The sequence below is a fragment of the Pseudochaenichthys georgianus genome, chromosome 20 (assembly GCF_902827115.2).
Source record: "Pseudochaenichthys georgianus chromosome 20, fPseGeo1.2, whole genome shotgun sequence".
In the NCBI taxonomy this organism is placed as follows: Eukaryota; Metazoa; Chordata; class Actinopteri; order Perciformes; family Channichthyidae; genus Pseudochaenichthys; species Pseudochaenichthys georgianus.
This window is the reverse complement of record NC_047522.1, coordinates 24,160,885-24,182,975: the sequence shown is the minus strand read 5'-3', so window position 1 is coordinate 24,182,975 and position 22,091 is coordinate 24,160,885. Positions and strand designations below refer to the sequence as shown.

At 41.8% G+C, this 22,091-nt stretch overlaps 1 protein-coding gene across 2 annotated transcripts in view; it reads left to right on the top strand.

Moving 5' to 3' along the window:
* rbm33a (RNA binding motif protein 33a) overlaps positions 1-22,091 on the top strand; it is a 56,655-nt gene that overhangs the window by 10,456 nt on the left and 24,108 nt on the right. For both annotated transcript variants that reach the window (XM_034108442.2, XM_034108441.2), the window contains exons 5-12: positions 832-1,129; positions 7,927-8,109; positions 9,583-9,751; positions 9,836-10,071; positions 12,519-12,852; positions 16,338-16,399; positions 20,761-20,890; positions 21,493-21,938. In XM_034108442.2, coding sequence (XP_033964333.1) covers positions 832-1,129; positions 7,927-8,109; positions 9,583-9,751; positions 9,836-10,071; positions 12,519-12,852; positions 16,338-16,399; positions 20,761-20,890; positions 21,493-21,938 — 1,858 coding nt within the window. The remainder of the gene's footprint in view (positions 1-831; positions 1,130-7,926; positions 8,110-9,582; positions 9,752-9,835; positions 10,072-12,518; positions 12,853-16,337; positions 16,400-20,760; positions 20,891-21,492; positions 21,939-22,091) is intronic.

Genomic DNA, 22,091 nt, shown 5'->3' with positions numbered 1-22,091 from the left:
CTAGACAGAAGTGAAACCAGTCCAAACCACAGACTGCCTGTGTCATGGAGGATACAGTCGCTGCTTTATTTATGTCTGGAGGCCGTTGCTGTGAGTGAGGACGGTCGGAGCATATATAGCGTTAGCTTAGCCGATCTCCATTCAGAAAACATGCATTTTAAAAGGGTGTTTCTCTGCCGTCTGTCTGCAGACTCAAAGCATTAATTCATGGTTGTTACTAACCGGTATCAGTGTGTTGTTACTTCGGCATCATTTTGAAACGTGTATTACAATTAAATCACGGTCAAATATGTTCATCTTGTTGTAGTTGTAGCTCCCTTGCCAGCAATTCTCTCTCTAGTTGAGCATGCTCAGCCCGACTCAGCCGGGTTGCTCCTGGCCCTAGAACCACGATTTTATGGGGCCATAAAAAAGGTGAAAAAGTCGCCCCGGGCCAAAACTAGACCAAGTGGAAACGCAACCAAAACCGGGCACTCGGCACGCTTAAAGCGAGCTACCCGCTGCAGTGGAAACGCGCCATAACGCACTCGTCAGCTTTCATCTGAACGTTCCCTCGTCAGAGTGAAAATAAATACCCTCGTCCTTGAGGCTACTAGCTTAAATTGATTGAGCTTAATCAATACAAAGATTTCAGAATGACAACTAATCCAGTCGTGGGTCTTAGGTGGGCGGCAACGGTTACCTTTACCCCTCAATATGAAGCCTTGAGCCCCCTCTTAAAACACCTATAACTAAAATCAGCAACCGTTGAACGTCTTTCTCTCAGAATCCTGTCTTGGTACTAGTCATGTCTTTACTCACCACTGTTTTCCCAACGTGTTTTATTTTCAGCGGTCAGGGTGTAAACGCCAACGCCACAGTCAGCTTGGGCGCATCCTCGCAGGTGGCAGAATACACAGATGACGTCGTGAACCTGGGTGAGGAGGAGGAGGAGGAGGAGGAGGAGGAGGGTTACCCGCAAGAAGAGGAGGGATACACACAGGAATACAGCCAGGACAACAACAACACGCAGATGCCTGAAGAAGAAGAACCGATGGATTACACTGGAGAGCAAAACGAGGGCGACGACGGCTACCAGGACGAAGTGCTCGACATCCAGATCAATGAGCCCATAGATGGGGAGTTTCAAGTGAGTTCTCACATTTGCTTACTCGTAAAAAACAAACACACACACACACACACACACACACACACACACACACACACACACACACACACACAGACACACACACCCTTTTGTGTCTAAGAGATAACGTCACACTCGCTATAAACGGACAGTCGGGATTGAAAATCTATTCAGGAGAAGGAGATGTTTGTTGGCGTTTTTTGGGGATTCATCACCACGGTAACACTTTATATTAAGGTACACACATTCACCATCAACTCGTTGTTAATTAACATGCATATTGGCTCTTTGTTAGTCATTATAAAACACTTATTAATGCCTTATTCTACACGACCATATTCTCCCAGTACTACGACGAGTTTTTGCTCAGTAGCCCTCTAATTAGTACTCACTTCTTGTAAGTAAGGAAGTTGTTGTACATGAGTCTTAATATGTTCGATATGCAGCAGCAGTGCCACAAGAATAGTCATTCTCCCATAATAACACCATATGGTATATTCTCATGCAACAAGAAATGAAACTACAAGCGTTAATTGTGTCAAAATGTAGGTATTTCTAACTCAGAATATGTTCCCTATTTGAAAGTGAAGTTCATAACAAATAAGCTAGTAGCTTGTCTCTAATATGTGACCTGCTCTATCGAAACCAGTCATTGACCCGAAGACACATTTTGAGTTGTGTACACTGCTGAAAAGAGGAGATTCCTAGCTGTCTAATGATATCAGGATTGTTGCTGTGCTCCAAATATTAAGCAAAATATGTCACGTTATATAATGACTTTCACGAGTCATCATTTTGAGAAGAAGGCCTTCAAAGTTTCCTCTTCTCTGGAATCCATCGATCTGATTGGTTATTAGCAAATGATCGAAATACTACGGAGGGAAAATATTTCTGTTCAGATTACTGGTCTGGGGGAAGCTCGCGAGTGTGTGTATACGTGTGTGTGTTTGTGTAATTGTGTGTGTATTGTGTGTGTTTCCCGGGGAAAACCCTCACGAGAAACACCGGCTGTTGTTGCGCCCGCTGTGACGTCAAGTTACTCCGTTCTCCGCTTGTAATTATGCCGAAGCTTCAAAGCTGTATTTATCATCTGAATTTGCCGAAACAAGTTTAATATTCTGAAAGCCAAGACTTTGTTTAAATGAAACCAGATGAAAACAAACTGTAACGGACCCTGTCGTGTTATCTATGATTACTATACGCCTACATTCATAATGTCAGCCGGAGGGAGGGGGGGGCGGCGCTGCGGAAGAGCAGATTGCGAATGAGAGGTGCCCGTCATCTTCCCTTTACAAGCTTAAAGAATGTACCGTACTTTCCGGACTATAAAGCGCACCTGCATATAAGCCGCAGCAGCTAAATGGTCCGTCTGTCTTGCTCTCGTTCTGTCTCTCGGTTCCACTTTTACTTTGGCGCGCTACCTGTCTCACTCTTTTCCGGCCTCCAGCTTTTCCTGCTGGAGCCCGCCGCTTAAAGGTGGCGGGCGCGGACCGGTCCTAGAGCCCGTAGAGTTAAAGGTGGTTAATTTTACCTGTACAATCCATAGATTTAGGAGGTTCCCTAGTGGCCGTTAGCTGTACAAAGAAAATGGGGGGGAAAGTCGCGGCTTATAGTCCAAAAAGTACGGTATTTATCGTGTGGTTTTGGAAATAAAAGTTTCATATTCTGAAAGCCAAGACTTTGTTTGTTTAAAATCAAACGAAACACCCGAACCCCGAAAAAATAGCTTTTTACGCAAATCCACGTTTATTTTGAAATGAGCCGTTGAGACTTCCGACTGATTTCGATAGAGCGGGTCACATGTGTTAATTAACAACTAGTTGCGAATGAATAAGTCCAAAGAACGTCCATTAGGAGAAACTGGGGGAAAAGCTGAGCTGAGGTTGACGTGATATTTACAGATTAAGGCAAAACAAATATCATTTTCTCTAAATGTATTTCTCTTAAACAATTAGTTAAATATAACAAATATTTTCTCAGTGCATTTTCTGCTAAATGCAAATAAACTACCAAACAATATCGTGTATATTCTCATAATAACAAAAGTATTTCTAACTCAGAATACGTTCCCTTTTTTAAGTGAAGTCTTGTTCATATCGAATAAGTCTCTAATATGTTAACTACTAATCGATGGCGTTGTTTTAGGGATACATCATCCCTTCCTGCCAGTTCGTTCCTCCGTCTTGCTGACAGAGTTCGTGTTGACGGCTTGTTTGGTTGCTGGCTCCCTTTCTTAAATCCCCGTGCCTTTGTGACCTTGGGTCCTGTATCTTTTGGGGCAGTAAGGAGCTGCTTTGTGTCGAGGAGATGTGCTGCCAATCGGTGGAGGTTAATGTGGGGGGCTTTTATCTCGTGCTTTCGACTGCATCTGATAAAGTCTCATGCAGGTGAAAAGATTATTGACCTTCCCGAGGACACCCCGTACAGTTTTCCAATGATTGATGCGAGCTTCCCTTTCATTCCTTTCCCTTCCCTCTTAGCCGGGACTAATAGGATCAAAGATAAGACCAGATCCATGTGCAGACGTCCGTTATGGTCCATTTACTAAGGTGTGATGGTGTTTGGCACCTGACAGAGATACATCAGCCTTCCTCCTTTTCCCCAAACAAAGATAACACATTGACCTTCTTACGCCGAAGCCTATTCACGATATTTTGGGGGGAATGTGTGCACGTGTGTTCGTACTATGTATAATATCTGTTTACAAGGTCACTAAACTGCCTGGCCTTGACATTATGCTTGCTGTGGTTTCCATCGAGTGCTATGTGGAACAGTTTAAAGGATTAAGCCGTTGTGTTCCCCCGAGGGCGGCCTGTCCATCCCATCTTTTTCCTGCGTTAATATGTGCTGCTGTTTGGCAGGTTAATGGAGCGCGACACCCAACACCACGTGTGACCTTCTGTCTGACCTTCTGTCTGACCTTATTTAGGAATGAGTTTTTGTTGGAGGCAGAAAGTATGACTGACTAAAGAGAGCAACTAGTGTTTGCTGTTAAGGATCAGATGTTATCTCTTTTCTGTAGGCTAATACTTTAAATGTGAATCGATTAGGGTTGCCAGAAACTGACCATGATCAAAATCTATTATTCGGCAGCCCTGGCAAATAATAATCGATTATTCGACCGACTTTTCGCGGCATTTAACTTCCTTCGGACTTGTAAGTTCGAAGTAGTTCCACGAGGAGGAACTCTTTTTACCTTGCCGCTTTGTTCATCTTTAGTCGCACGTGTGAGGGAGAGGGGGGGCGGGGGCGGTGTGTAGCGTGCTGGTGGTGTGACCAATGACCATTTACAATTATTAATACTATTACTATTATTAGCAAATATATATTAATATATATTTTGGTTGAAACTAAGCCAGAATTTCTTTTTAAAAATAATATTCGATTATGGAGACTGTAGCGAATATTCGAATAATGGAATAATCGCTGGCATCCCTAGAATCGATACGCCTGAATCTGCTTCATGGTTCTCATGCAGCAGTTTATCGGCACTATGGGGAAGTAGAACGTTTTTTCACATTTTTGAGACGTTATTGAGCGATTTTTTTGGAGCTGCAAAGTGTTATGGACGCTCCAATACCGTTAAAACACTCTCTATCAAAGACTAGAATTCACTAAGGAGCTTTTTGTAATGGATTACATGTAATCAGACAAGAAAGCGGTATTCCCTTATAATTAGTGGTGCACGATAATTATCGGTCCGATATTAGGAATTATGACGTCATCCCGATAAACCCGATAAAAGTATTAATAGCCCCGATTATATACAATATATTCTTTGGGTAAAAAAAGAAAAATCCTGCGATGTGGGTGGGTTGGGATGAGGGGCGCTTGTTTTTCACTCGGCTCCTCCCGTATTGCCAGTACTGTGGTGTTAGTGGTTTAGGAAGAGGGGAGTTCTTCACAAAGCCAGCGCTCCCTAACTCGTGCCTGGCTGTGACGTAAACGGCGTGCGGCCGTGAAGCCAGGACAGTAAACAAACATGTCGTCGGTAGTATGGGACTATTTCAAAGTTTCAGAGTTAGATAGTTCGCTTGCTATTTGTATTAACAAAGCAGAAGTTCCACGAGGAGGGAAGAAGGCAACGAGCTATCATACTTCCAACCTGATCAGTCGCCTGAAACATCGCCATGGCTACGATGGTGTGTTAAAAGCGTACGAAGACGCCTGTGCTGCTAAACTAGCGGCGAATCCAAAGCCAGCTGCAAAGTAGGGATGGGAACGATTAATCGAATATTCGAATATTCGAAATGATTCAGGTATTCGAATAATTATTCATGTATTCGAATATGAGTTATGAATATTTTTATAATTTTATTTTATTTTTATTTTTTTGGGAGTGATGCCTAAGTTGATTACATATTATCAAATTGAATAATTCAATGTATATATATACGACTGTGCCATAGCTAAATGTGTTAGGTGACGTCTAAAGGTGTGTTTTGCTCCGCTCACCGGCCCCTCACAGCGGGCAGAGCTGCAGGTGCTGATCTCTCTCTCGCGTCCGGTTATACTTCACTCGCGTTTATGTCCAAATCCATCAGATCTAGCTAGTTCTAGCTAATGATATGGCTGCTGCCCCTCCCTGCACGCAGATCACGCAGACTCAAACCTCATCTTAGGCCCAAATGTGGCGCAAATGAGCTCCGCAGCCATTGCGAGGTTCCGGCGCCAACAGTTCATGAGCGTGCTCCCCCGCCCCCTGTCAACACTCGCGACACATGAGTGGCCAGCCTAAACAACAATAAGCGCTGCTTGGCAACCGTGTGTGGCGGAAAAGTGCATAGACATTTTGACAGGAGAGATTTAGTTTTGCCGGTATTCAACATTTTAGTCCGGTAGTCCGGTAATTATTTACACTCTAAGAAGAGTCCTACACAACAGACATGGCGTCAAAAAGGAGTAATGTGTGGAAATATTTCGACCAGGTTAGTGAGTGCGGTGTAGAGGTCAAACTATGTCAAATTAAACTTATATACATGCTATACCTTGCTATACCCGCAACCTCTGTTCCAGCTGACAGGTCTTCTCTACAGCTGGCCTGATTGTGAATCGCCTCCACACTATAGCTGTCAAACTGTGATCACCAGTTCAATACATTTGACAAATTCGACTTGGTTTCTACACTTATTTGCACATGTGTATTTATAAAACATTATTGAAAAAAAATGTAAAAAAAAATATTCGAAAAAAAAAAATGTGCCCATTTTTTTTTTTTATAGGATATGTACATTTCGGTTAACCGGTTAACCGTTTTTTGGGGAGGTCGAATATTCGAATATACATTTGCTTTCAAATTCCCATCCCTACTGCAAAGGCACCGGGGCTTTTACCTATCGACGAGGCTTTTGAAAAAGGCAAGAACTTTATTTGGGAAAATAAATCTGGTCACTTTGAAGAGAAAAACTGTTCTTGGCTTTGCTTTGTTCATAGTAGTACTGCTCATGTCCTTTGCTCACTACTAGTCTCTTTTTACCACCAGGTGTGCAAAAACTACAGGTACATTTAATATATATTATATTATCGGTTATCGGTCTTGAGAAGCAGGAAGTTATCGGTATCGGTTTCAAAAAACCAATATCGTGCATCCCTACTTACAATCACTTGAAATGGGGACAACGATGGGACAATAGATCCTACACATTAAATAGTGTGTGTTAGGGCTGCTCAATTAATCGCAATTATGGCTTGCAACGATTACGAAAATAACGTAATCGAAATAAAACAATTTATCTTTAAATTATTATTATTATTATTATTTATTTTATTTTTTTGGTTTTTCAGTCGAGTTATCCTTAAAGTTCCGGGTAATCAACTGTTAAAAACATACGGTTCACATTTGTTCTCTCCAATAAATGGATGTTTTCAAAGTAAATGGATAATCGGTTTTAATAATCGTGATATCAATTCAATAACCGATATCACGCTATCTCGATTATTTGGGTATTGACCCAAATAATCGAGATATCAATTATTGACACAAATAATCGAGATTATGATTTTTGCCATAATCGAGCAGCCCTAGTGTGTGAGCTTAAAACGGAGCAAGCTTAGATTTTATTTCTGCATTTTTAAACTCATGTTTCACGAAAGGCAGGTTTTCCTATCAATCTGTTAATTGTAATGAAATACAAAGTAACCTTATCCCAACCCTGGATAGGACATTGTTTGCTGGATTATATGAAATGAATACGTCATGTTTTACCCGGTAGTATGGACTGATTTGTCCTCCCTCACGATGTGTGTCTTTCGCCATGGAGTCGTGAACTTAACGCAGTGATTTGCGCGGAGTCAGTCAATGATATTTTCACCATCAGTGAACTGGGAAGACGTGCCTGCTTTTCTGTCTATCATGTCAACATTTACATCTCATTGAATTTCAAATGCTGTCAGGAATAGTAATGAAGCCTTGCTCCCACTGTTATGGTAATGTGGGCTGGGGGAGAGGAAGGGGAGAGGGGGGGGTTACATGGTGTCTCCCCCAAATCCGCCATCACATTTTAATGTCTGCCGTATGCTCCGTATACATTTGTTTTAATCGGTTTAACGTGCGGATATTCAAACGTCTAATATCATTTTTCCACGTTTTTTCATTTGAGCCGTTTTGGAAATTGTCCTTTTTGACGTCACGTATTGTTTTTTACTTGTCCTTGTGTTATGGTGTGTGCGCTGAGCCGTGAGTTGTGTGTCTGACTGTGCAGCACTTTGGTCTGGGGGTGTTAACGTGCCGTATCGATAAAGCTGTATTGTCTTATCGTAGCATCGTCACCATGTAATCGATATCCATGTGATCTATAAAGGATGATGAATACCAAACGTCCTATGAACACGGAGTCCATCAGGAGGCCCCCGAGGAGCAGCAGCACGAGGAGGAGGAGGAGGAGGGGGAGGTAGAGGGGGAGGCGCAGCAGGAGGAGGAGGAGGAGGAGGAGGAGGAGGAGGAAGAACCAGCTGATGGTTCCCAGCTCTTCGACAGCGAGGAGGTTTGTTGACACAATAAACCGGCAAAGAGGCGGCAGATATTTATTTATTGTGTGTGGTTTTAGCAGTAAACATTTTAAACGTTTGAATATGGATATTTGTTGTTAAGTGTTGACCAGTATAACACATTTTATTATAGATTGGACTGCCTTTTTCTTGATTGATCTATTTTATGATTTGATTAATTTCCTAAAAGTCTGTCACTATTTTCTTGAACTCTAGATCTTTGAATACGTTCTAGAAGAAATAGAAAGCCACAAAATAATTACTTTTGAGGCAAATCTTTGTCCTTTATTTGAAGCTGAAAGCAAATAATTCTTGCTTAAAAAAGACATTTTTTTGATTCTTCATTTGATCTATAAAATACCATGAGGTCCGTCACCATTTTCTTAAACTCTAGATTTCTCTAGATCTTCAAATATCTTTTTTATTCAGGCTAACTATCCAAAACCCAGATACAAGGTTCTAGAAGAAATAGAAAGCCACAAAATATTAACTTTTCAGGCAAATCTTGTTCATTTTTTAAGCTGGAACCAGAGAATACTTTGTGTTTTGGCTCAAAAAGATGACGTGACATTTATTTTGATTTTCATCATTTGGGTAGATTTAACTAAAGGACAAAATGGGACCAAAACTGCAAAAAATGTGTATTTTTCAACTTTGAAAATGCTTTTTTCTTGATTGATCTATTTTATGATTTGATCTGATTCATTTCTTAAAAGTCTGTCACCATTTTCTTAAACTCTAGATGTCTGTAGATCTTTAAATATCTTGTCTATATCCAAGACCGAGATATTTGGTTCTCCAAGACTTAGAAAGCCAGAGAATATTTACTTTTAGAGGCAAATCTTGTTCATTTTCTGAAACCAGATAATTTTTGCTTAAAAAATGACTTTTTCTCTATTTTCTTGATTCATCATTTGATCTATAAAATACCACGAGGTCTGTCACTATTTTCTTAAACTCTAGATTTCTCTAGATCTTCAAATATCTTTTTTATTCAGGCTAACTATCCGAAACCCAGATACAAGGTTCGAGAAGAAATAGATAGCCAACAAATATTTACTTTTGAGCCAAATGTTGTTTTTTGAAGCTGAAACCAGAGAATTCTTGCTTAAAAAAATGCTTTTTCTCTAGTTTCTTGATTAAGCTTTTACCATTTGATCTTTACCATGAGGTCTGTCACCATTTTCTTAAACTCTAGATGTCTGTAGATCTTTAAATATCTTGTCTATATCCAAGACCGAGATATTTGGTTCTAGAAGACTTTTACTTTTACTTTTAGAGGCAAATCTTGTTCATTTTTTAAGCTGGAACCAGAGAATACTTTGTGTTTTGGCTTAAAAAGATGATGTGAAATGTATTTTGATTATCATCATTTGGGCAGATTTAACTAAAGGACCAAACTGCAGATAAACACTGCTGACAGTCGTTCAAAAAAAGTGTATTTTTCAACTCTGAAAATGTCTTTTTAGGTCGAAAACGAAGCTGGGCCTGCAGAGGAAACAAAAGAGGAATCGGATGAAGAGGATGAGGAAGATGAAGACGCTGGTCGCATACGGTTCAAATCCGAAAGGAAGGATGGCGCTGTTGTGCGGCTGGCTGATGTGGGAAGTAACCGGAGAAATATTCCCGAAACACTAGGTACACGTTATTCCTTTATGTATTTATTTGAGTGCTATTACTACGGACCTGTGTTTCAAGTCCTTCCCATCTTCCCTTCATTAGAGCTGTCTGAGAAAGCCAAGCAGGATCTGATGGAGTTTGAAGAACAGGAAAGACAAAAGAAACAGAACCGCTATGGAGGCCGAGGCATGAGAGGAGGAATGCAAGGAGGAAGAGGAGGAAGAGGAGGAAGAGGAGGAGGCTTCCCATCTTTTGGAATGGGAGATTTCAGAGGAGGAAACAGAGGGAGAATGATGGACCAGAGGCACTCTCTGATGGGAGTCCCTATGGGCATGCAGGTAAACAATCATCCACCCTTTAAAGAGTCCTCTCCTGATGATGTTCAGGTGTATATCAGTATGTAGTGTCTCTACTTTAAAGAGTCCTCTCCTGCTGATGTTCAGGTGTATATCAGTATGTAGTGTCTCTACTTTAAAGAGTCCTCTCCTGCTGGTGTTCAGGTGTATATCAGTATGTAGTGTCTCTACTTTAAAGAGTCCTCTCCTGCTGATGTTCAGGTGTATATCAGTATGTAGTGTCTCTACTTTAAAGAGTCCTCTCCTGCTGATGTTCAGGTGTATATCAGTACGTAGTGTCTCTACTTTAAAGAGTCCTCTCCTGCTGATGTTCAGGTGTATATCAGTATGTAGTGTCTCTACTTTAAAGAGTCCTCTCCTGCTGATGTTCAGGTGTATATCAGTGTGTAGTGTCTCTACTTTAAAGAGTCCTCTCCTGCTGATGCTCAGGTGTATATCAGGACAGGGAAAACCCCAGAAAGCATAACGGAGCTTCTTGAAAGGGATTATCTTTTTGAATATGACATCACTTAATACTGAGCCACTCCTCCTGAAGAGCAGCTCAAGAAAGCTTCACTGGATAAGATGATTTGAAACTGCTTGACTTTTTACCGACTTGTATCGTCAGTCACTACGAGGCTTTGTACTTCACGTGTGTTTTGATCTCTCTTCACCATCTAAGACCTTCAAGTCTTTTGTTGGTTTACGCGCGACAAAGTCTGCTATCTATGTTGATATATGGATTATAGCGAATCATTTGGCAGTCATCCATTTAGACGGCATTATGCGAAATTACATTTGCCCAGGATTTAGTTTCTTGTGGGCTTTTAATATTAGATATCACTCCAAGCATTTAATCCTTTGATTTACACGGCTCATCAGTTCATACAAGACCTTTTTGAAGGTCTAGGGAAAATATCACGGCTAACCTGAATAAGCAGGGGAAGGTTATTCGATAAAGGGACAAGTCCAGCTCTCGTTGGAACCATAATACCTTTCCTTTAATTGTGATATTTAGGGATTTCGACAATCTGCCGATACCGATTTTTTTGAACAGATGAGTTTTAAGGGTTGATTTGAAAATGTTGAGAGAAGGGGCGTTGCGGATTTCTGCAGGAAGGGAGTTCCAGAGGGGGGGGGGCAGCGACACTGAAGGTGCGGAGGCGTGAATGGGGAATGGAGAGCAGGCTGGAGTCTGAGGATCGAAGGGTGCGGGATGGGATGTATGGGTGGAGGAGATCTGCGAGGTACTGAGGGGAGAGGGCATGGAGGTGAGGAGGGACTTGAAAACTTAAACAAGCCCAAAAGAAGCAACACATACCGTACTTTCCGGACTATAAAGCGCACCTGCATATAAGCCGCAGAAGCTAAATTGTCCGTCTGTCTTGCTCTCGTTCTGTCTCTCGGTTCCGCGCTACCTGTCTCACTCTTTTCCGGCCTCCAGCTTTTCCTGCTGGAGCCCGCCTCTTAAAGGTGGCGGGCGCGGACCGGTCCTAGAGCCCATCGGGTTAAAGGTGGTTAATTGTACCTGTAAAATCCATAGATTTAGGAGGTCCCCTAGTGGCCGTTAGCGGTACAAAAAAAATGGGGGGGGGAAAAAAGTCGCGGTACATGTTGTGTAATTTAAAACGAAAACTAAGGCCTCGGGATGACTTTAAGACGTGAACATGGTCATTTTTGTTTTGCAACATTAAAAAAAAAAAAAATGAAAATACTTTTTTTTTTTTTTTGTATCCCCGATTTTTTTTGTGCTGAAAATCACGTGATCGGATCGGGACATCTCTAGTGAAATTCAATCGTTAAAGGGGCCCTATTACGCTTTTAGGGTTCTCCATATCCTGTATGTGTAGTTGTTGTGCTGCAAAGGAGTTTCCCACATGCTTTTTCACCAAGGTTACACATAGCAACAGTTCCCATAAACAAAACTGTGCTTGAATAATAAATACGTGTTCAGGCGATTGTCCTGCTGCTATTATTATTATTTAATTCATTCATTAAAGGCTGTACAATTAAAAACATAAACACTGGACATACATAAGTAATGCCAGATGGACGACACGCCAACAACATGAACATCGTGCGGTTAATGAGCGTGTACTTTTTAAAACGTACTGTATATTTGGTCACTGGCTTGTTTGTTTGTTAAACAGATAGACTTGCCAATTACCAAGCACTCGTCTCAAACTTTGCTTTGTTGTTATTGTTCATGTATCTGTTGTTGATGCATCTCCGGTTGATATATGTAGATGTTAAAAGGCTTCTTAAAGGCATCCTTAAAGAGCATACCTCTTTTATTAAATCCATTTCGGATCACGTCATCCATCTAGCTTATGAATTGATTTGTCGGCGTGTCATGGCGTGGCTGCAAGCACTTGATGTATCAGGAATGTGTTCTGACGGCGTGTGTTGATTCCCCCTCCTCTCCTGGCCCCGTTTCTCCTTCCAATTAGCAGCAGTCCTCCCGAATGCCTCTTCCTCATCAGCAGCAAATGCACTCTCAGCATCACCCTTCACGTCCGAGAGGTCCTCCCCCCTTCCAGGACCACGGGCGTGCGATTACCCAGCAGCCATTGCAGCCCCTCATCCCCCAACACATGGCTCACCGCTCCCCCCCCATGAGGCCCCAGATGGAGCCACCACCACGGATGATGAGTTCTCCGCCACCGAACTTCCCCCAGCAGCAGCAGCAGCAGCAGCAGCAGCACCACCAGCAACCCCCCCCACAGTCCAAAAACATCCACATTAACCCCCATTTCAGAGGGCCAACGTCATCCCCTGTGCAAGGTACGTCAACCCCTACAGTGTGCTCCATATTAATAATAAAGCTTTAATTATATTGCACTTTTCATACAACAGATGCAGCTGTATGTTGTAACGTGTGTTCGCCTGTATCTACCTGTCTCTCATCCTTTCTTTATAACTGATGTGTTGTGATTTTAAAAAGGTGTCTATTTTCATCTGGCCGGGGACAACAGCTGGAAATGAGCAATGTTGGCTAAAGCTAATTCTCCATTTAATGTTTTTGTGACCGTTGATCCATAGAGAGGCGAAGTCTACATCTACTTCCGCCCCATGGGACCTTATTTTGGAAAGATTATGTATTGAAGTCGATGGAGAGAGAAAAGTTATCTTTCCATCTCGTTTGAATTGTGCCACGAGTTCCACAGATGATGTTTGTCAATCTTAAACAATAATTTTCAAGTAAAAAAAGTCACAGTTTGTCGTAAAACTGTTGAAATATAAGACTATGAAAAATACGCAACTAGAAAGACTACAAGTCCCAGAGTCCCGGTCCCGCATGCTGGCTCTCAGAACCGACTCACTCCCCTTGTGTGTACAGCTCTCAACACGCCCAGACTTGGAGTGATTTCACCTCTTTGAATACTTTCCGCCTCGTTCTGAAAGAAAGGAGTGAAATGTTCAACGTGACGCCGTCTGGGTGTGTGGTGCGGGACGGGAGATGTAGGTCATCGAGCGGTTTCACACACACAAAGTGTTACTTCACAGTTTGACGACACATTTAAAAAAAATTACTTGCTAAATTATCTTTTAAATTGACAAACATCATGTGTGTAACTCGTGGCACAATTCAAACGGGATGGAGAGATAATCTTTCTCTCTCCATCAACTTCAATGCAGACTTTTTCTGAAATAAGTTCCATGGAGGAAAGGGAGGGGCTTCGCCTCTCTGTGGGGACTGTCCAGACACTATAAACAAATACACTAAACAAAATGACACATCACAAGTTAAAAATACACAACAAGAAATTCCCCTCAGATTATTTATGAAGGCACATGCAGCGAAATATGACAGGTTAACAGACTCGAGCCACAATTCTAATAAAGGTTAAACGATTTAAAATATATAAAAACCAACGTAAAAATAAATATTGCTATTATGAAGCTGTTTTTATTTTAAATTATCTGGCTTTACAATAACGCCACCATTTTTGTTCTTAAAATAGTTTCCGTCATGTTCAAAGGAGGCAAGAAGAAACGTATCTGGCTTTCTAATCAATATAATCGAAGTCTCGCGTTGCTCGCTTCAAAAGTTGAGCAATGTTCAACTTTTCAAGCGTCAGCCAATCGAATCATATGCCAGTACAAGCTCTAGCCAATCAAACTGCGTGCTTGTGTGTCCGGGGCGGGATATTCATGTGATTGGTTGTTGGTCGAGTTTCAGACACGCCCACCGGCAAGCTTCAACACCCGCTGCCGTGTGGACGCTTCCATATCCACCAATTGGATGATTGATGTATTTCTTTGCCAGTCATCGTGTTAAATCCCATTTCTCTCTTATATAATTAGTTAAATACATTTTCGATCATTCTTTACCACGATATTTATCCCTAATTTAAACATTTTCTCCTGTGAAATAACCCAGATCAGAATCAGAATACCTTTATTAGTCCCACGGAGGGGAAATGTGCGGAGTTACAGCAGGAAAAAGAGCCACAGACCGCTTAATGTTACATAATTAAAAAAAATACACATCCTGTAACAGCTCTTAGGATGTAGCAGCCAGGTATATATTACAGTTATTAACCACATTTATATATATTGCACATAGCCTGTGTTGTGTGTGTGGGCGTGTGTGTGTGTGGGGGGGGGGGGGGGTCAACTAGGGGCTGTGCTGGTTGTAAGTCTGACCGCTGCAGGAGGGAAAGACCTGCGGTATCTCCATCTCAGATTAACTAGTCGTACACATCATATCCTTGTCGTCTCTCCATATGTGAGTATTTCCGCTGAGCCCTAAGTGTCCATATCCACACATTCATAGATGATTGATGTATTTGTTGGCCAGTCATCATCGTGTTAAATTCTATTTCCCATTTTTCTCTCTTATATAATTAGTTAAATACATTTTCAATCATACTTTGCCAGGATATTTATGCCTAATTTAAACATTTTCTCCTGTGAAATAACCCAGATTAACTAGCATGTAAGTCATAGACACATCATATCCTTGTCGTCTCTCCATATGTGAGTATTTCCGCTGAACCCTAAGTGTCCATATCCACACATTCATAGATGATTGATGTATTTTTCGCCAGTCATCATCATGTTAAATCCCATTTCTCTTTTATATAATTAGCTAAATGCACGGTTCATAGTCATACTCTAAAATTTTTGATGAAAACCACATTTCCTTGTACCCAAACCCGTTTATTTAGGAAGCTTCTGAGTTGAGGTGCATGCTACGCCTGGCAGTCTGACATCCTGAAAGGTGTCTGGATTAGAATGTCATTTTGTTGTTTGCTTGAATGACAAGTGAATAGCTCTCTCAGCCTGTAATGGGTTTATTTTATTTTTTCTGGCGGCATCACCGTTTCATTCCCTGAGATGGGTTTATCTGGCCTGTCTGCCCGGGCCAAGATTGAAATGTTGTTAGCAAAGCATGTTAGCCAGTGTGTGTGTATGTGTGTGTGTGTGTGTGTGTGTGTGTGTGTGTGTGTGTGTGTGTGTGTGTGTGTACACATTGGGGTTTTGCTTTTGCTCCTGGGAGGAAGATGATATCATGTGTTCTGGAAAATCAGGGATTGCCTGTGGTTATGATTATGTTTTTGTGTCTTTATTTATTTATATATTCTTTCAAGAGATCCAATTGAATGTTGACATACAATTACCCTAAATTTAAAGCAGCATAAAAAACCACATGTCAATCAGTTAATTGAAATCATTCTCATTAAGACGTGAGGTTATACATAATGTGAAAAAATTACCTTTTCTCTTCGCTTACGGATGAATAGATTTACTCTCACTGCAGTCACAAATAGACACAAAGAAATACGAGTGGTAGGATGATAAAATGCAATGTGCATATTTACACTCAGTCTATGTACAACACTGTATACATGTAGTGTATTTCTAACAGTGTCCATAAAGGGTTATAGTAAAATAGCCATACATATGTCTAAATAGTCGTGGTATTATTACGAAAACATCCCTTCTGTTATTGTATGAAGTTCGTGAACGTTGGGTAGGATGCACATCAATTAAAGCGGAGGGTTTCGATGTATATTCAACGGTTTTATTGTCATATTCACAAAGCTACGGTGTAGACATGCTAATGAAAATTCTGTATACGGTTCCCTTATTGCAAATGTTTACTTCTCCCTGTAACTGCAAATATCTTTCATTGCTGTGAGGTTATAAAACGTACGTCTTTGTTACAGCCGTAAGCATGGAGATGTCTAACGTCTGTCTCCTCCCTTTTTCTCCCATCTCCCCCCTCCCCGTCTCACCCCCTCTCTTTTCTCTCATTGCAGTGCCCTTGATGCCTCCTGCTCAAAGCCAACCCAGACCTGCTGTGGGTCCTCAGAGGTTCCCTGTGAGTAGCAGCTGCTCCTCTCCCTCCCCTTTTTTTTTTACCTCACTTTCTCTCCCCCTCTGCACACGGTTATTCTCCTCGATATCATTACGGCAATTAGAGCGCCCGCCCTGGCCAAACACTGTTAAAGCAAATCTGTAAACACCGATACGGCACAACTGGAAGTGCGTGATAGCGGCTTTAGGCGGTGGACTTTTTAGTAGGTCGGGGGTTTCTCTTCATTGGATGAAATGCAGCTTAAGAGCAGCCAGCTTGGCGCATCATGTGAAACTAGGATATACTGCCAGTTAAAATGCACTTTCCACCAAGTTTCTGTCCCAAAGGCACGGAGACCTTTTTGCGTGAACGGTATTTGAATTAATCAAACACGCCGGTGGTGTAATGGAGCCTTTTTTCTTGCACCATATATTCTGAAAGCTGGATTTCACGTCAGAGATGTTAAGTCAGTGATTTTGTAAGAAGGGCTGCTTTATTTCCCTCACACAGAGCCAAGGGATGCCGGAAATGCCTTTTTAAAGTAATTACTGTATTGGTTGGAGTCTGCCAAAGGGCCTTAAGTTACTCCGTCCTTCTAGTTAATGAAGCCCAGGCATCAGGTGCCGCTGCTCCTGACTGACACATCCCTGGAAAGTGCATTTTATATGGATTTATGCAAATGAAGCTTTGGAAAATAGCTGCGTCCAATTGCATGTGGATTTACAACCAGTTGCCAAACGAGCCACATCTTTTGGACGGAAAACTGTATTTTTATTTATGTCCTTTCCAAATTTCCTGTGTGATTGTGGTAGATATGGATAGATTGAGAGCCCGCTTATCAGACGGTAGACGGTGGGTTTTTATATTATTTTGATGAAAAGCATAGTGTCGTATTCCCCAGCTGTTTAGGCCGTTGCTGCCAAGGACACAATTTGAAATGCAGGTGACACTAACTCCCCGTTTACCAGTGGGCACCTGATTACCCGTGATTATCATACATTATCATCCCATCACATTTAATTGTTAAAAGACCGAGTGGACGGGGGGGGGGGTCATAGCTTCTAATATTAATGCATTACATTTTTCCTGGTGGTTTGAAATATTAATCTCGGCACCAATTAAAGGTATTAGAATATTTAATCTTTTCGCATAATGACCGGGAAATAAAGATGCCACAATTTATACTATGTGGAAATGGTAAAGGCTTTGATTTGTAGTAGTTGAAGCTTTAAAAACATGTGTTTATACATATATTTAAATCATTTATTCCATCCTCTTTATCATTCCTAGTGAAAAGGTAGCAGTCAAAGTCCATTTCTCTCTTTTAGACGGCTTTAAATCCTGAAAACACAGAATATTAGTTCAGTTTTACCACAAAAATAATGATTTTAAGAAGCCACCCACCATAGTATGTTTAGATGTTGTCACTAGGGGTTCATTTATAGCAGGGGTATCAAACTCAAGGCCCGGGGGCCAAATCCGGCCCGCGACTTCATTTCATGTGGCCCCACAAGAGCTTGCAAAGAATATAATATGTTTATTATACGGTTACATGCTACTTTACAGAAGCACGTTGCCCATAAACTACATGTCCCACAATGCATCTGAAATTTGACTTTTGACTTTTGTTTTTCAAAATATGCTTTTTTTTCTCAGTATTTTATTTATTTTTTCCAAAATGTTACTTTTTATTTCAAAATGTCACTTCTTTGTTTTTGTTTTTCCAGAATTTGGCTTTTCTTTTCAGATCATTTTGTGACATTCTCACTGAAGAGACTCGGAATGATTTGACCTCGACTTCTGCTTTCAGACGTAGTTAATTATGAAGTTATTACCCTATGCGATAATAATCCAATGCAGTTGCAATAATATAATATAATACATTATTTTTTATATATATTAAATATTTATGTATTTTTATATAGTCTTAAAGTTACAACCGGCTCTTTGAGTGCAACCATAATGCTGATGTGGCCCGCGATGAAATTGAATTTGACCCCCCTGATTTATAGTATTAACCTTTTAATTTATATATGTGTTCCCTTATTATGGCCTCCTTGTTACGTATATTGACATTTAAAGTCGTCCTTGGTTAATTGGTAGCCGACAGAGCTCCATTTCTCTTTTAAACGGCATTAAATCCAGAAAACAATGAATATTACACATGCTTATAGTATATATTAGTATTCGGTGATCAGTTTAACCATATATATATTTGTTATAAACCCTTATCGTGTTCTCCTTGTTGCGTATATTGTCATCCTCGGTTAATTGGTAGGAGTCAGAGCTGCTTACCATATCTCAATACGTTGCAAAGCTTAGACTTTACATACAAGGCCTGAAACCTAGAAACACAAGCTCCATTTAAACTCAGATTTCCATTCTTTATTTAACACTTTGACATTCGGCCCCTCTCCATTATGCTTGTCTTGGATATCCCCCTCCCTGCTGAGCATCCGTTGCATATTGAGCAGCTCGCAGTCTGTTTATCAAGGATAGGAAAGCGAGCGGATGAGCGATTTGATTGGAGATTTATTACACGGACACCAGAGTCTCCATTGTGCAAACCTGCCCGTCTGACCCTTTTTTAGAAGCACTATGATTGTGTCCCCGTAAGCCCCTTTGATTACCTTTCTGTTAAGCAAGTTTTTGGGACCTTCTAGCTAACACCTAAATACCTGGAGTAAAGATGGATTAAGCCTCGATAGCATCTTAAGTAATTTACAATGGGCTTGGAGGAGGCGAAGCGGCCCATTGGTGGAAGTGCCACGTGTTGAAGAGCAGGTTAATGTTTCAACACAGATGGATGTTTAGCGGAATAAAGGAGAAAGTTAGGAGGGGGGTTCGAATTCCAAGGAGGGATTAAAGTGTTGTTATCTAGTTTCCCCTCGGGAAGGGGGTGATGCAGTGAGTAGAGAAAGCTGTGGATCGTATGAAGTCCTGAAACAAAAGTCCTGAGACGGTTTATCAACAAAGCCTCGAGTAGCATTAGCACTAGAACCGCCAACGGGTCAATTTTACCCGCAGCTGTTTTTTTTTATTGTATGTAACTTTTTTTCAATACAAATATTACGGTCTCCCAATCCGTGACTTTTCCTCAAAGGGCGTTATGTAGCATCCTCAAAGGGCGTTATGTAGCATCCTCATAGGGCGCTATGTAGCACCCTCAAAGGGCGCTATGTAGCATCCTCAAAGGGCGTTATGTAGCACCCTCAAAGGGTGTTATGTAGCATCCTCAAAGGGCGTTATGTAGCACCCTCAAAGGGCGTTATGTAGCATCCTCAAAGGGCGTTATGTAGCATCCTCAAAGGGCGTTATGTAGCACCCTCAAAGGGCGTTATGTAGCATCCTCAAAGGGCGTTATGTAGCATCCTCAAAGGGCGTTATGTAGCATCCTCAAAGGGCGTTATGTAGCATCCTCAAAGGGCGTTATGTAGCACCCTCAAAGGGCGTTATGTAGCACCCTCAAAGGGCGCTATGTAGCATCCTCAAAGGGAGTTATGTAGCACCCTCAAAGGGCGTTATGTAGCATCCTCAAAGGGCGTTATGTAGCATCCTCAAAGGGCGTTATGTAGCATCCTCAAAGGGCGTTATGTAGCATCCTCAAAGGGCGTTATGTAGCACCCTCTGTTGTTAAAAATTGTCAATATGAAGTCGGATTGAAAAAAATCAGCGCCGTCGGGTAATATTTACATCATAGGAAATGCAGCGTAAACATGACGTGTTGCTATAGCAACGCCTTTTGTCTACTGCGGTTCCTTTATAGATAGAGATATGGATGGATAGATAGATAGATGGATAGATAGATAGATAGATAGATAGATAGATGGATAGATGGATAGGTAGGTAGGTAGGTAGATAGTTATAGATAGAGATGGATAGATATATATATATGGATGGATGGATGGATGGGTAGGTAGGTCGGTCGGTCGGTAGGTAGGTAGGTAGGTAGGTCGGTAGGTAGATAGTTATAGATGGAGAGATTTGTACCAAAACACAAGTCTAACACCAAGCGTTTAAATCAGCACTGGTAGCGATATTGTATACGTCACGCTATCTGCACAAAAGCTGAGAGTCCACAGATCCTATGGGTAGAAGTCTCATCCCTGTGCGATCAAAACTCTCTGTTCTGTATGATAAATAAAGAATATTGTACCGTAGCTGGTACGTTTGACCCGTTGGCGGTTTTAGGTACAGCGACCTCTGGCGGTTCTGCTGTTAATGCAGGTTTGATGTTCGCAACTCTCCATTCCGTGTCTTTTTTAACGACCCCATCCTTTCACTTACTCCCTGCATCAAATTCCCATTTTTCATTAGTTGAATTTGTTTGTGATTATTGAGTTCCCCGCCTGGCCCTGTAATTCATGGGTTCTGTGTTTTCCCAGGGTCCCGGAGACTTCCAGCAGCACATGTCAGGCAATTTTGGCCAATCTCAGAGGCCCCTTCATCACATGGAGCCCTTCAGGAGCCAGCCATCGCAAGGCCCCCAAGACAGAGAGCCTCTCTTTATGGGTGGTGAGTCTTCCAAAGCTCTCTTGGCATATTTAATCCAATTCAACATAACCTCTGGCGGTATACCTACAGGGTATGCTGCTAGCTTCCTGCTCTATCAGCTGCGCTCATGTTAAATGCATGTGTGTATATATACATCTGAATGAGCCTTTTGGAACTGCATTAAATATTTGTTTTCCCGCTGTGTTGTTAATGCAGCTTTACAAACATCCCAGCTTTGTTTACCTTGATGGAGTTGTCTCTTGATGTGAAAACTGACGTCATCTGAATGAGCCTTTTGAAACTGCATTAAAAATCTTTATGTTAGATATTTTTCACTGTTTTAATGCAGTTTTACAAACATTGTTTACCTTGATAGTCGTCTGTTGTTTATCTTTCTCCAGCTGGTGTTGCTTATCAAAATGGGCTTATTTTGAGGTCTTTTTTTGTGCATTTCTTCGCCTCCACATTTCAGCTTTTCTTCCACCGTGTTAATGCAGAACAACCGTCTTTGTTTACCTTGATGGAGTCGTCTGTTGTTTACCTTTCTGCCGCTGAAGTTTCGTATCGAAATTGGCTTTTTTTGACGTCTCTCCTTGGTGCATTTCTTCGCTCTTCCTCCACAGATCGTGCAGAGTCCACGCGGTTTCCAGGGCAGCACATGTTTGATCACCAGGGCCCAAACTCTCTTCTGATGAACAGCAACCACAGCCTCCACCAGCAGCAGCAGCAGCAGCAGCAGCAGCAGCAGCAGCAGCAGCAGCAGCAGCAGCAGCAGCTCCAGCAGCAGCAGCAGCTCCAGCAGCAGCAGCAGCAGCAGCAGATTCAGAGTCACATGGGTTTCGGCCCACCAGGACCCACGTTCAACCAGCCGGGCCTAGGTCTTTTCCCCAGAGAACCACCCAGACCCAACCTCCCTCCCCACCAGGGGCACCAGGGGATGGTAGGAATGAACCAACAAGGACCCCCAAATCAGCCGAGACCCTTCATGGGCCCTCGGCAGCCGTTTGGCCAGCAGGGGGGCCTTTTCCCACCTCCCGACGTCCAGTTTGGGATGCAGGTACGACTGAGAGTAAGTGATTTCTGTAGCTAATATGTGTGTGTGTGTGTGTGTGTTGTGCGGCAATTTGATGCTGTTTCTCTAATGCTAAATACTGTCTTATTTCAACCATATATTTTCTTCTACCCTATAGCCACTGTGCATATAATAATAATACGTTTATTT